We start from the raw sequence: 14,777 nt of genomic DNA, 5'->3' as shown, positions 1-14,777 counted from the left end.
GGAGGGCCTTAGAACAGGGAATGTCAGGGCTGGGAGGGCCTTAGAACCAGGAATGTCAGGGCTGGGAGGGCCTTAGAACAGAGATGTCAGAGCTGGGAGGACCCTTAGAACTGGGGATGTCAGCTGGGAGGGGCCTCAGAACAGGGAATGTCAGGGCTGGGAGGGGCCTTAGAACAGAGATGTCAGAGCTGGGAGGAAATCTGTTCCATTCTCTCAATTTTACTAATTGGAGAAAATGAGGAGAAAGGAGTTGCCCAGTAAAACTGTTTCCTGTTTGTGCTTGCAGATCATTTTCATGGCCATTATCTCCTGTGATCCTGACATTAGCCCAGGGAGTGAGGCCAGTCAGGGACCTTCATCCCTGCTTGACAGGGGTGGTTCCTGAAGCCCAGAGAGGGAGAGCTTGCTGAGGTAGTACAGACAGTGCTCCTGCCCCTGGTGCTGTCCATGCCATGGCCAGAGGAGAGGCTGAGAGGGCAGGACAGGTGAAAAGAAGGCAGATCCAGCCTTCTCACTTAACAGCTGAGGCTCAGAGAGCTGACGAGTCAGAAGAATGGACAGGCTTATGCTCTAGTTCCCTGCCCTCTTTAGTACCAGAGGGATGGACAGGCCTGGTGCCCAGGAGACCGAGCAGGGATGAGTTGAGGTGGGGCCATCAGACAATGAACTGAGGGGCCTGGAGTGGCCCAGAGAAGTGACCTGGTAAATCAGGCTGGAATTTCAGCACTGTGTGTCTAATGACCTTGAGTAAGCCCCTTCACCTCTTGTGCCTCAGTTCCATCACCTGTCAGGTGGTGGGGGTTGGGTGGAGTGGCTTCTGAAGCCCCTCCCAGCTCAAGGTCTGACCACACCTGGGATCCAAGTGGAGAACCTGGCATTGGGAGCCAGAGGTCCCAGCAGCCTTCTCTGGGCTCACTCTCTATACCACTGCAGGCTGCTCTCCCAAGGGGCCTTGAGAGACCAGCACTTTGTACAGATGCATAAACTGAGGCCCAGAGAGGGGGGTCACATACCTTGTGGGCAGCAGAGCCAGGCTTTGGGCTTCGGGCCTCGGACCCTGAATCTGGGACTCTCTCCACTGCACCGCCCTTCCCACCCTGGAAGCAAGCTCATGGCCCTCCTGTCTCCCTCTGCTTTTCCTCTCAGAGGCTGATTGACAAGACCAAGGTGACCCACCTGAAGTGGCTGCCTGAGTCAGAAAGCCTGTTCCTGGCATCCCACGCCAGTGGCCACCTCTACCTGTATGATGTGGCTCGGCCCTGCGGCCCCGCCCCGCCCCAGTACAGCCTGCTCAAGCAGGGGGAAGGCTTTGCTGTCTACACTGCCAAGGGGAAGGCGCCCCGAAACCCACTGGCCAAGTGGGCCGTGGGCGAGGGCCCCCTCAACGAGTTTGCCTTCTCGCCAGACGGGCGCCACCTGGCCTGTGTGAGCCAGGACGGCTGCCTACGCATCTTTCACTTTGATTCCATGCTCCTGCGGGGCCTCATGAAGAGCTACTTTGGAGGCCTGCTCTGCGTGTGCTGGAGCCCCGACGGGCGCTACGTGGTGACCGGGGGCGAGGACGACCTGGTCACCGTGTGGTCCTTCACCGAGGCTCGAGTGGTGGCCAGAGGCCACGGCCACAAGTCCTGGGTCAACGCCGTGGCTTTTGATCCATACACCACCAGGAGCGAGGAAGAGCCGGAGGAGGAGGGGACGACAGGCGGGAGTGAGCGGGAAGCGGGCTCTTTGCCCCGGCTACCTCCCCCCGCCGTCACCTACCGCTTTGGCTCGGCCGGCCAGGACACGCAGTTCTGCCTGTGGGACCTGACGGAGGACGTGCTCTACCCACGGCCCCCTCTGGCCCGACCACGGGCCCTGGCCGGCAGCACAGAGGCCGCACCTGTCACCCCAGGGCCCCTGCCCCGATCCCTGTCCCGCTCCAACAGCCTCCCACATCCGGCAGTGAGTGGCAAGGGGGCCGGGGCCAGTACAGGTGGGGTGACGGAACCCGGGACCCCCTTCAGCATCGGCAAGTTTGCCACGCTCACCCTCCAGGAGCGTCGTGACAAGGGCACTGACAGAGAGCACAAGCGCTACCACAGCCTGGGCAACATCAGCCGGGGCGGCAGTGGCAGCAGTAGCAGTGGAGACAAGCTGGGTGGGCCGGCCCCCAAGGGCCGCCTGGACCCAGCCAAGGTGCTGGGCACAGCCCTGTGCCCTCGGATCCACGAGGTGCCCCTGCTGGAGCCCCTGGTGTGCAAGAAGATTGCCCAGGAGCGCCTCACCGTCCTCCTCTTCTTGGAGGACTGCATCATCACCGCCTGTCAGGAGGGGCTCATCTGCACCTGGGCCCGGCCTGGCAAAGCTGTGAGTACCCCAGGGGCTGCCCCAGAGGCAGGACAGGCGCCTGCGGACTGAGTACTTGGAGATTCTCAGGGGTCGGGAGGGGGTGGGAAGGTAAAGAAGCTTAGAGATGACCCGGAGCCACGGGAGTGCCTGGTCTGCACAGAAGAGGTGCTCCAGTCCTGAAGTGTCAGCACGTTAGAAACATGGCTGTCAGGGTCTCGGCTTTGTGGAGTGCTGCCAGGGGGAGGGAGGGTGTGGTGGAAAGGGACGTTGCCGACCACAGCTCCAGGACTGGTCACGTCTCCCAGCCTCAGTCTCTTCAGCTGTCAGATGGGGATTTTGGAGCTACGTTCCTCACAATGTGGTGGGTGAGGAAAGCCCATTAACCTCCATCAGTATTGGAACTCGAGCTGCTATCTTTTTAGAATGTCAGCTTCTTAAAATAATTGTCAGAACCTTGGAGTCATGGGAGTGGAGACTCTAAAATTGGGGGTGGAGGCCCCCAGGCCTCTGTTGGGCCCGAGGCACATCCCCAGGTGGCGTGTGACAGAATCAACAGAGCTTGATTCATCCATGTCCGGAGGCCCTCAGAACAGGGGCACTGGCACAAGAGACGAGAGCTGGAGGGGAGGGCCCGGCCCATGCTAGAGACTGCAGGGGAGCTGAGGCAGGAGAAGAGCCGTGCAGACAGGCAGGGTGCCTGCCTCTGGGGGTGGGGGTCTGTGATGGCCTCATTGCCCAGCCCACATGCCCTTCTTCCGGCTTCCTTGCAGGGCCTCTCCTCCCAGCCTACCAGCTCCCCCAGTGGCACCGTGGTGTGAAGCTTGTGGATTCGGCTGCTCCTGCCTCTCAGCCTCCCGGTCTGCTCCTGTGTGCTCCCTCCTAAGCCCCCTTAATGTATTAACAAGACTAACAGTGGAAGAGCCCCTGTGTGGCACCCCCTCCCTTCCTGCAGGCCTTGCACAACACCAGGGGCATCCCTGGCCTGGCCTGTGGGATGTGGGGCCCAGCGTTCTTCCCTGCTTGTACAGCACCCTCCCTCCCCTGCATGTGACAGCAGCCAGCCGGACGTCCCCTTGCCTTCCTTTCCATCTGGGCTCTTTGCACTGATCCTCCTCTGGCAGGGATGGGGGGAGGTCCCTGAAGAGTGTTCTAAATTATGGAAACCCCACTGTCTCTGCCTCCCCCACACCCTTCAACCCCTTATTTATAGTAAAAGCTCCTTGTTTTTACAGTCTGGGCTGTTGACCTCTGTTCTGTCTCCTGGTTGGGAGCTAGGGTGGGGAGAGCAGCTGGTCTTCCTGCCTTGTGTTTCTCCAAGGCTGTGGAGGAACCTGGAACATTAGACCTTAGAAAGAGAGGAGCCTAACACCGCCTCCACCCCTTTATAAGTGAGGAAACTGAGGCTAAGGTCGTCAGTGTCACACAGCCAGAACATTGGGGCCTGATCCCACCTTTCTCACTTCCTGCTTCAGCTTCCCTGGTCTGCAACCCAGAACATGAGCGCCAGAAGGGACCTTAGAACCCAGAATGTCAGAGCTGGGAAGGCCCTTCCAACAGAGCTTGATTCATCCTGCTGAAGACTGAGGCAGGGATATGGTGGAGGGGGAGTGACTGGGACCTTCCAGGCAGGAGCCCCCAGGGAGAAGGAAGGACCCAGGAAGGGTTGGCCTGGCCAGAAGATCCTGTCTGCCCAGATGTAGTTGGGGATGGTGATGGGATGCCAGAGCTGAGGAGTGGGTCTGGAACTCCTAACATGCAAGCTCAAAACTTTCACTCAGTAAGCATTTATTAAGCTCCTGCTGCATTCCAGGCAGAACTAAGAAAGGCAAAAGGCAGCCCCTGCCCTCAGGGAGCTCCCAATCTAAAGGCACTGTTAAGTGGGATCCTGAAGGGAGGAGAGGGAAGGGCCTTGGCCTGAGTCATGGGGGCACCTGTGCTTCCATGGGTGTGATTCAGATAAAGACAGCACTAAGGAGGGTGAAGGAACATCCCAATCTACAGTGGGTGGTCAGTCAGAGAGGTCAAGGACTGGCCCGTTGGGAGCTGCCCGGAAGCTTCCATTGAACAATGTGGATACAGGCTTCAGAACTCAGGAGAAGCAGCAGCCGGCACCGGGTGACCTCTGGAGGACCTGGCTTTTGTTTGGCAGGTGTGGGTTCGGGGGCATCTTGAGATGGAGAGATGGCTGAAGAGAGAAGGGAGATGGGGCCTGAGCAGGCCCCATCAGGCATATTTGTTACAAGGGTTTCATTTTCCTCCAATTTATGGGGAGAGAAAATAGATTTTTGTTCATTAGAAAAATAACGTCAAAGCTCAGAGGGACAGAGACTCAGCTGAAGGGGAGATCAGATGGCTTCTGGGCCAATTCCCTTCTTTTGCAGATGGGGAAACTAAGGCCCAGAAGAGACCAGTAACCTGGACAAGGTCACAGATCAGTGACTGGGCTGCATTGGGCCTCCTTTAAACTCTGCCACAAATCTGGAAATCACCTCGTATTACATCCATCCCCTAAAATCTGTCAAGGGAAGTGTGGTAGGGTGAGGGAGAAGGCCAAGTCATTCCTCAGGCTGAGTACCCTGGGGAGTGGGGAAGCAGGGATGATTGAAAACCCCAGTCTCTCTCCTGGCTTCCTCTCCTCATCCAGTCCCACTTCACCACTCTCCACCCCTCCCCCAGGTCAGCTTTTCACTCCTCTTCCTCTCCAGGGTTGGCTCTGGGGAGCAACACCCCTCCCCCCCCCCCCCCCAAATGTTTCTGTTTCTAATCTGAGCTGGGAGGAATGTAGTTGGTCCCCACCCCCTGGCCCCCAGGGCTAGTGTCCAAAAAACTAGGGGATAGTTCCTTGTGGTCCTGGGGGGTCCCTGCACTGTAGCTCCTTTCTCCCAGACACAGGTCTTCCTTTGGAAAGGGGGTCCCCCACCATAGTTACTCTCTGAAGGGGTGAATTCCCCTTCTCTCCTTGCCCCCCTTTCCCCTCCCAAAATGGATCCATTTAAACCCGGGAGGGACCTCCCAGCTAAATTTAACAGTCCTGGATGGAATCCATCGCTGAGTCATGGGAGAAGCCGCTGCTCCATACCATGCCCGTGCCCCCGCCCCCCCCAATCCCCTTCTCTGCCCTCAGAGAGCTGTGTCGTAGAAAGAACCCAGAACCAGGAGCAGCTTGAGAGCTGGGTTGGGATGCCATCTCTGCTGGTCCCTTCCCCTCTCTAGACCTCAGTTTCTTTATCTGTAACATAAGGGGGTTGGACTAGATTGTCCATAAAGTGTAAAATCCTGTTGTTAGGGTCTGTCCCAGTTCCGATAGAACCTAGAACTGGTTCGTGGGACTATGGTGGGCACACGCCCAGACTTGGTTCTGCCACTCAGAAACCATGACTCTTCAGTGGCAATCTGGGGCTTGGAGGAGGTAGCCCCAAAGGCCCTGTCCAGCTCCAGCTCCCGCTTCTGAAGGAGACCAGTCTGCCTCCTCTCACGAAACCCAGTGTCCTCCATTATCAGCCCTGAATTTGGGAACTCTGGGTGCCTCTGCCTCCAGCAAGAAAAAGCTCAGCGGAAAGAGCCTTCCTTTGGAGATCGGGGGTCTAGCTCGAACACTTAAGAGCTGGGTGACGGTGGATATGTCACGGAATTTTGTCAGTATCAGCTTTCTTATCTGTAAACAACATTTGTGCTACCTGCCTTGTGAGGAAGTCGCTGTAAATGTTAAAGTGAAACAGGAGTTCTTATTGTTATGAGGATATATTCCCTGCCCCCTGGCCCTCTGGGATGTTTATGAGTTAAAGGGAGGGGTTAGAAAAGGGGTGTATTGTGTGTGTTTGGGGGGGTGCTGGTGTCCTGGGCTTACAAGGGGTTAAATCGGGAGGAGGGAGGGGCAGGGAGGGCAGGGGTGGGCTGGGCTGGAAGAGAGAAGAGAGGAGACAGAGCAGGGATAGCGGAACTCGAGGGGAACACAGGACTTGCCTAGCTTGGAGTTCCTATTCCCAAAGGGGAGAGGGCAGAAGGCCCTGAGGTTGTGGGGGGGGGGAGAGAAAGGAGGAGGAGCAATGAGGCCCGGGAGCTAGGGCTAGGCCTGCCAGGCCTGTGAGAGGTGAGGCCCCCCCACCCCAGCCTGGGCGGGGGCCATGGTGGTGGCAGCAGCCCCGTCATGTCGGCCGAGGTCCGGCTGCAGCGGCTCCGGCGGCTCCAGGAGCTGGTGGTCGATGGAGGCTGTGTGGGTCTGGAGCCCCTGCTTGATCTGCTGCTGTGTGTCTACCAGGAGCTCAGTGCCTCATCCCTGGCCCAGGACAAGTATGTGCTGGACTTCCTTCAGTGGGGTGAGTGCTGTGCCCCAGGGAGGGAGGCAAGCGCTGGAGTCACAGGGTCGCTTCCACTCTGTGGGGACCAGGGCCAGAAAGGAAGCATCCTGAGAGGGAGGGAGCAGCTCCTGGGGAGGAAGAAGATGGGGCCCCAAGGAGGGCCAGTGTGTGTGTGTGGGGGTATCACTGACAAAAAGGGGGCCCTGGAAAGGGGTCCAGATATAGGGTGGCAGAATTGAGGGAGGATCACCAGAAGAGGACTGGGGAGGAAAAAGGCAGAAGAACCCCAGTCACAGCTCCTGGATGGAGGAGTGAGCAGAGGTTTCCAAGCTGAATGAGTAACTTAGGGGATCTGGCCGACTGCTGGGAGAAGGCAGGGCAGGCTTTCTTTCGGAGAGGGCCTGGACCACAGGCCTCAGCTGCCCAGTGAGGGGTAGGGTAGGGTAGGATAAGTTAGGGAGGAAAGACCTCAGGCTCTGACCTGAAGGTTCCAGCTTTCCTAGACCTCCCCCACCTCCAGATACCTCCACTATGCCCGGGATCACTAAGTGCTTAGAGATCCCAGGAGTCTGAGGGAAGGGTGGCAGCTGCCAGCCAGTGGCAGGTGGTCGGCGCCACAGCCTGACAGGTGCCTAGGGCCCCAGGGGAGGGAGGGAAGAGGGATTTGAGTGAGTCAGGGCCCTCTCTGGCCTCTAGGAGGTTCTGACTCATCCATACCAGAAACACCCCAAATCTGAGTGACCCTGGGCTTCAGCCTCCTGTAGCCCAAGTCCCACTGGGCTTGATTCAGGGCTGGGCCTGCACCAAAAGCCTATGTGTGTTGGGACTGATGTTGGGGAATTGGGATGGGGGAGAAGGAGCAGGATTAATTTATCCTGTGGCCTCAGAATCCCTAGCTGGACACAGTCCTAGAAGGCAGCTCCAGGTCCAGGGATTAGTGGTCAGCTTGTCTGTTCTGTCCCCCCACTTTGTTTTACAAAGGGAGAACTGAGGGCCAGAGGGGCCAGATCACATAGGGAAAGGGGCAGGGGTCTGGACAAAGGGATTATGATATAAGATATCCCAGGGCCACCTCTGCTTTGCCCCATAATTCTTCTATTCCACTCCAGTCTTCTCTTCTCCCATTCCTTAGGGCTGGGAATGGGAAGGAAGGAAGGAAGGAGGGAGGAAAGAGAAAGAAGAGAGGGAGAGAGGAAGGAAGGAAGGGAAGAGAGGGAAGGAAGGGTGGAAGACAATGGATGGACGAAGGTGGGCCCTGAGAGGCCCCTCAGGTGGCAGTGTCGTTCCCCCCGCCCCAAAACCCACCTGGCTTCACATACTAGCAGGGCTGAGCTCTCGGTTGGAGAACACGGTGGGGGTGGGGGGCACTTAATCTCTTAATCCCATTCCTTTTGCGGGGTAAACAGCTTTCTTCCCCAGGTATTCTAGGTGCTGTGGAGCCCTCCTCCGAGCCCAGCCCACGGCCTGCCTGGCCCATTCCCCAGCCCTCCTCAGCGGCTCCCGGGTGGGAGTGAGGGGCTTCCCGTAGCCTGTCCGTGTTTCCCATTTCGCTCTGCCTCCTTTTGGGGTCCCTTATCCCCCATCTCTCGGTGCCTGGGTCTTTCCTGGTCTCTCGTCTCTCCATCTCTCTCTATTTCTCTGTCCGGGCGTGAGCTAAATAAACCTAGACTCGCTTCTCTTGAGAGAAGTGGAAACCTCTCTTCCTCACCCCTCCCCCAGGGAGGAGACAAAAGGGGAAACTGAGGCAAGGAAGCAAGGTTCATGCTTCTCTCCTCCCCCACCCCCCGGCCCCGCGAAGGCTGCTGCCTTTTGTGGACAGCGTTGGCACAGCCCTCCCTTGTGCGAGCTAGACCAGAACCAAGCCGGGGCGATGCCATAAAAGGGCCGGCAGCTCTGGCGGCCCCAGCGGCAGCGGCTCCTCTCCCCCTCCCCTCTCCTCCCCTCCGCCCCGCCCCTGCCGCCAGGCCGCGCGCCCCCTGCCCCCCGCTGCTCCCCCCTTCCACTTCCTCCTCCCCCCCCCCTCTGTCCCCTCCCCAGCCTGGGCGAGTCTCCTCTGTGCGGGGCCCCCTCCGCGCGCCCCCCGAAGCTCAGAGGTGTCGTGGCCCAGCTCTCGCCCCCTTCCCCCCATAGCGGAGCCCATTGTTGCGAGACTGAAGGAGATCCAGCTGCGCAGGGACGACTTCGAGATTTTGAAGGTGATCGGACGCGGGGCGTTCAGTGAGGTGAGAGGGGCTTGGCCGGGGGCGGGGCAGGGCGGGGCGGGGCCGGCCACCCTCGTCCTCACCTGCACGCCCTCCCCCGCCAGGTGGCCGTGGTGAAGATGAGGCGCACTGGGCAGGTGTTTGCCATGAAGATCATGAATAAATGGGACATATTGAAGAGAGGGGAGGTGAGGGGGCGGGGCCCAGGCCTGGGAGGCGGGGAGGAGTCCGAGGAGAGGGGCGAGGCCCAAAGGGCGGGGCCTTGAGGGGAGGGGTGGAGCTGAGGGAGGGGCGGGATTAGGGCTCAAGCAGGGGCTGTGCTTAGTCTGTCTCCTCCCACCCCCTTGTCCCCCCAGGTATCGTGTTTCCGGGAGGAGCGGGATGTGCTGGTGAATGGGGACCCCCGGTGGGTCACGCAGCTGCATTTTGCTTTCCAGGACGAGAACTACCTGGTGAGGAGGGGGCGCAGCTGATCTTGCTGCCCAGTTCGGTCCTTCTGGAAGGCCTTTGGGGCAGGGCCTTAGGGAGACGCAGGGCACTGGGTCAGAGATATAGGCTGGGAGGCCGAGGGGTCTTTGGGCTGCCTCAGTTTCCTCCACTGCAAAAATACAGGATCAGTCACTTAGCAAACAGGTTTAAGTATCTCGTGTCCCGCGTTTCACCTCTGTTGACAGTGAGTCCTATAGGGCCAGTCACTGAAGCTCTATTCTAAGCAACCTCTCTGAGACTCTGAGCCAGGTGTGTGGCTAGGCCGAGCGTCCCTACCCCTACTGTGCTAGGCCCTGGGGTTACAAAAGCGAAAACGAGCCGGTCGCTGCTTCCCGCGGCTGGCACGCTGACTACATATGCACACAGTAATTGCAAAGTGATTTGGAGGGAGAGTCACTAGGGAGGGGATCAGGAAAGGCTTCTTGGAGAAGAGGAGAGAGGAATGTGTCCGCTGAGGCGGAGATGAGATGTCACGTGTGAGGGGCAGAAAGAAGGCGAACGTGGCTTGATTCTGGGGTGCCAGAGCTGACCCCAGAGCTACTAGGGAGCCACTGAGCTTTATTGGAGAGTGGTGTGGTCACACCTGGGCTTTGGCGTTTAAACCATGGAATCTCTAAGATCTCAATGCCTCTGACAAGGGTGCCGACTCTCAGTGGTTTCTATGTTGGGGATTACCTGTCTTCACACTTGTCTGTCTCCCCCTTTTTCCGTCCTCCTTTCTCCCCTCCAGGGACTCTCTTGGTCCTTGGACCAAGTGGAGCAGTGGAGGGAGAGCCTCTAAGTCAGTGACTCTCAAACCTCCCTCCCCCTAGTACCTGGTGATGGAGTACTATGTGGGCGGGGACCTGCTGACCCTTTTGAGCAAGTTTGGGGAGCGGATACCCGAAGAGATGGCACGCTTCTACCTGGCTGAGATGGTCCTGGCCATCGACTCTGTGCACCGGCTCGGCTACGTGCACCGGTCAGGCCACACGGGGGTGCATCACCAAAGGGTCCGGGCGGGGGGAGAGAGGACTAGACTGGAGGGTGGGGTGGGTGGAAAGTGGCTTCTCAGAACTGTTACCCCCTCCTCCAGGGACATCAAGCCGGACAACATCCTTCTGGACCGCTGCGGCCACATCCGCTTGGCCGACTTCGGTTCCTGTCTCAAGCTTCGAGAGGACGGAACGGTGAGTGGGAGAGGAAGGGAGCTGGAGATCCTGACACGAGGTCCTCGGTAAAGAGGGCCCAGAGGCTCCTTTGCTAGAGGTGAGCCAGCCCACGGATGGGTTAATAGTCTGGAGGAGTGGCCAAAACAGAGTGAGAGGAAGCCAGGAGGTGAGGCTAGAGAGCAGAAATGGATAAAGGGGCGGTGCCGGGGGCTGAGGAGTCAGGGGAGGGGTGGGGCCTGATCCTCCCTCTCCTCTCAGGTGTGCTCGTCCGTAGCGGTGGGTACCCCGGACTACCTGTCTCCGGAAATCCTGCAGTCTGTAGGCGGTGGAACAGGGGCGTGTTCCTACGGGCCCGAGTGTGACTGGTGGGCCCTAGGTGTGTTTGCCTACGAGATGTTTTTCGGCCAGACGCCTTTCTACGCCGAATCCACCGCCGAAACCTACGGCAAGATCGTCCACTACAAGGTGCCCCCAGGGAGAGTCTTTGAGTCGGGCCCTGGCATCCGGTCCTGCCATGGTGGTCTTGGGCTAGTCCTTCCCTTGAGCACGTCCCTGACTCTTCCCCCTTCCCTAGGAGCACCTGTCCCTGCCTATGGCTGATGCTGGGGTCCCTCAGGAAGCTCGAGACCTGATCCAACAGCTTCTATGCCCACGGGAGGTACGGCTAGGACGGTCTGGGGCCGGGGACTTCCAAGATCATCCATTCTTCCAGGGACTCGACTGGGAGGGCATTCGGGACAGCTCTCCCCCCTTCGTGCCTGACTTTTCCGGAGCCACGGACACCTGCAACTTCGATCTGGTGGATGACGGGCTCACGGCCATGGTGAGCGGGGGTGGGGTACGTACCTCGCCCTCGCCTATCAGCCTCCCCCCAGAGGCCCAGCTTGGGTCGCCGGCTTGCCAAATCCAGGACCCTGAGCTCATCTGGTCACCTCAGAACCAAAAGGGTGCTTAAAGATTTTGGAGCATAAGGGGGTTGGGGTGGGGGTAGAACTCCAGTGTTCTTCTACAGGGCACTAAGTAACTGAAGATGTCCTACTTCCTTGTCAGCTCTGGAAGACTGAAGTTTCTGAGCAAACATACATCTGTATTAGTAGTGAAGTTTAGGGGCGTTGAGGACATGTGTGGCCCTCTAGGACTTCAAGTGAGATCCTTTGGCCCAATCAAGGGGATTTGTTTTGTGAAGTTTGGATTCAGTCAAAGGGCTGCATTTGAGCACCTAGAGGGCCACATGTGGCCTCGAGGCCTGAAGATTACCCACCCCTGTCCTGGAACCTCAGTGGGTCTGTCTTTAGTCCAACTCCCCAAAAGCCGTAGATTGTGAGCCAGAAAGAAACCTACAAACTGTCTAGTCCAACCTGGTCATTTCCTACTGGACTTGAGTTGTCACCCAAGGAAGTAAGGGTTAGGATGGGTCTGGGACCAGTGCTGGGAAGCCTGGATTCCCATCTCAGGTTTGCAGGCCTTCACTAGGCACTGGGCAGAGCATCCCTAAGCCCTTCCCTTCTTTTTCCTTCCAGGAGACACTGTCTGACCTGGTAGAAAGCCCCCCACTGGGTGTACACTTACCTTTTGTGGGTTATTCATTCTCCTATGCTGCTCTCAGGTGAGGGGGGAACCTTTTCTTCTCCCACCTTCTACCTGGGGGGTTTTCCTGATCTGCCCTAGCTGCTAGTGTCTCCACTCCCCCCTCCCCATCTCCATTAGCTTGTCCCTTTTGTGTTTATAATATATAAGTATGTTTGTTGATAATATATGTGAATACACCCATACACAGGGTATCTCAAAAATCTTTCTTTACTCATGTCTGACTCTCTGTGACCCCATTTGGGGTTTCCTTGGCAGAGATGCTGGAGGGATTTGCCATTTCCTTCTCCAGCTCACAGATGAGGACACTGAGACAAACTGGGTGAAGTGACTTGCCCAAGGTCACACAGCTAGTCTGAGGCTGGATTCTAATTCAAGTCCTCCTGACTCTGTGCCACCTGGTTACCCAGTCCCAAAGTTTTACTGCAGTTTAAAGTTATTCAGGTTAAAAACAAGGAAAACAGAAAACTGCATGGTTTTGAAACACCCTGTCAATGGGTGTACTCACCGGGGAAAACCCCATCCTGGCTGTGTGACCCTGGGCTTCAGTGTCCCAGGCCACTCTCTAAGCCTATCAGTTGAAGAGAAGATATCCACTTGCATTGGTAGAACTTCCTCATCCTAAAGCAGGGAAATCTAGGTTCAATTGTTACTGATTTCTTCAAAAGCGCTCAAGTGCTCAAGTGTACTCAAGCGTGTCCGTACACACACACACACACACACACACACCCCTCTGTATCCCCAGAGCCTAGCACCTCGGTTATTTCTAAATGCTTGCTGAGAAAGGAAATCACACAAGAAGGCTGGCTTACTTCTCTCAGTCTCTCCTCTTCAGAAGGGCCCTCTTTCCCAAAGAGGTTGGGAGCGGCAGGGCAAAGAACTAGGTCTTGGAATGCAGATGCCTTCTGTCCCCCACTCTCCCTCTTCCCACAGTGAAAGTGAGGCCCCGGAGGTCAGCCACCCTGCCCCTATGGAGCTGGAGCCTGAGCCCACAATCCCCACCCCGCCAGAGCTGGCCACAGCTGAGGAGCCTGTGAGTGATAGGGGTATGATTCCAGAGTCAGTCCAGAAAGGCTTCTGGAGGCGGGGGCTGTGGACCTAGAATGGAGTGGAAAAACAAAGAGCAGTCATGAGAAGGCGCTGTTGGCAGGGTGGGAGCCACTGCCCAGCTTAGCGGACGGGCATTCTGAAGTCACAAGATCTGAGTCTGAATTCCAGTTCATCTTGTGGTCCTAGGTAAGTCCTGTCCAGCTCTAAATTTTCAGGTTTCTCAGATTCAGGGTGAGGAAGCCACATCGAGCCTGGAGAAGGAGGAGGAAGAGGGAGTCACCTTGCAAGAGCTGCAGACTGCCCTGGAGGAGGAAATGCTGAACCAGCAGAGCCTTCGCAGAGAGCTGGACGCCATCCGTTTGGCCAACCAGAACTTTGCCAGGTCAGTGAACCCCTGGCTGGAATCATGTTTTACCTGAGGGAGGGAGGTAAGTTATTCAGTCCTGATATGAAGCCATGTCACAACCACGGCAAGGAAATGTTAGGTTGGGATAGAGACTTAAATAGGGCTTCTGTGACTTCAGGCAGGTCCCTTTCTCGCCCTGGGCATCAGTTTCGCCTTTTTGTAAATTCAGGGGATTGGACTGGATGACTTCTGGGGTCTGTCCATCCTAGGTCAGGACACTGAGGAGCAATAATGCCAGGGTCCTATTTCAAAAGCCAAGGTAGCACTGGTGGCCCAGTGCTTTCTCCAAGGTTTGGCCCCGCAGGGAAGGGGGCTGGGACCCCTGGTGTGACCATTCCCCGGCTCTGCCCTTAGCCAGCTCCAGGCCGCCGAGAGCCGGAATGGGGAGCTAGAGGCTCAGATCCAGCAGCTTCGAGAGCGGATGGAGGAATTGCAAGCGTCAGGCAAGTCCAGCCCCGCCTTCCCGGGGTTCCAGCCCCCTGTACTGGGCAGGGGCGGGGAGAGAACCCAAGGAGCCCTGGGGATAGCAGGGGGCTGGAGGCTTCGAGCACACGAAACAAGACTGCCCAGGCCACGAGGCTGCTGTCCTCTCTCTGTCCCTCTCTCTCTCTGCCTGCCCACTGCTCGTCCCCACTTCCTTTCTCTTCTCCTTCCAGCAAACTCGGGGCTCCCCCTTCCCCAGGCCACGGAGCTGCCTCCCCATGTAAGACTCCCCTGCCTGCTGTTGCCATGGGCCTGCTTCTAGGACCCCCTTCAGATCCCATAGGTCCTCCCTCCATCTCACCTGCCCTTCTACTGATCTGCTCTCGGAACCCACAGTACATTTTGTGCGATCCCTTTAGGGGTGGCCCTGGGGAGGGACCTGGAGGGGCTCCGATCTGGTCACCTGTCCCTTCTCTCTCCAGCCAGATGGCCCCCCGGCCGTGGCTCTGTGCCAGTGCCCCCTGGTGGTGCCCTGCCACCTGCTGCCCTGTGCCCGGGTACGTCCCTCCGGCTGCTCACCGCCCCCTGCCACACTCACCCTTGCTGCCTGGCCCCTCCGCTTAGCGCCTTCTCTGCCAGCTCCGATCACTGGGGAAGGGGCGACCAATCCAATAGCCGCCGAGGGGACCAAAGAGGAGCAAACCCTGGGAGACATGAGGGGATGGGGAAAGGGATGGGGAAGGGGATGGGGATGGGGCTGCGGGTGGGGAAGGGAATGGGGATGGGGCTGCGGCTGGGGGTGGGGAAGGGGCTGCGGCTGCGGGTGGGGAAGGGGATGGGG

General features: G+C 58.0%; 2 protein-coding genes across 2 annotated transcripts in view; both read left to right on the top strand.

The window, feature by feature from the left end:
- DMWD (DM1 locus, WD repeat containing) overlaps positions 1–3,560 on the top strand; it is a 5,378-nt gene extending 1,818 nt beyond the window's left edge. The window contains exons 3-4 of the mRNA XM_069089061.1: positions 1,147–2,349; positions 3,102–3,560. Coding sequence (XP_068945162.1) covers positions 1,147–2,349; positions 3,102–3,149 — 1,251 coding nt within the window. The 3' untranslated portion in view covers positions 3,150–3,560. The remainder of the gene's footprint in view (positions 1–1,146; positions 2,350–3,101) is intronic.
- A 2,637-nt stretch (positions 3,561–6,197) lies between these two features.
- DMPK (DM1 protein kinase) lies at positions 6,198–14,611 on the top strand. Its single transcript, XM_069088234.1, has 15 exons — positions 6,198–6,647; positions 8,760–8,851; positions 8,935–9,018; positions 9,187–9,282; positions 10,132–10,280; positions 10,395–10,488; positions 10,729–10,935; positions 11,045–11,293; positions 11,991–12,076; positions 12,991–13,090; positions 13,332–13,489; positions 13,868–13,956; positions 14,170–14,216; positions 14,419–14,493; positions 14,576–14,611. Exons 1-15 carry the CDS (start codon positions 6,479–6,481, stop codon positions 14,609–14,611), a joined length of 1,731 nt encoding a protein of 576 aa, XP_068944335.1. The 5' UTR covers positions 6,198–6,478.
- The last annotated feature ends 166 nt before the right edge of the window (positions 14,612–14,777 follow it).

This window comes from Petaurus breviceps, unplaced genomic scaffold (assembly GCF_028583685.1).
Source record: "Petaurus breviceps papuanus isolate PSGF00001 unplaced genomic scaffold, PetGlider_PUasm1.0 185, whole genome shotgun sequence".
NCBI classification, from domain to species: domain Eukaryota; kingdom Metazoa; phylum Chordata; class Mammalia; order Diprotodontia; family Petauridae; genus Petaurus; species Petaurus breviceps.
The sequence above is the reverse complement of the archived record's forward strand: the minus strand, read 5'-3'. Positions and strand labels throughout refer to the sequence as shown.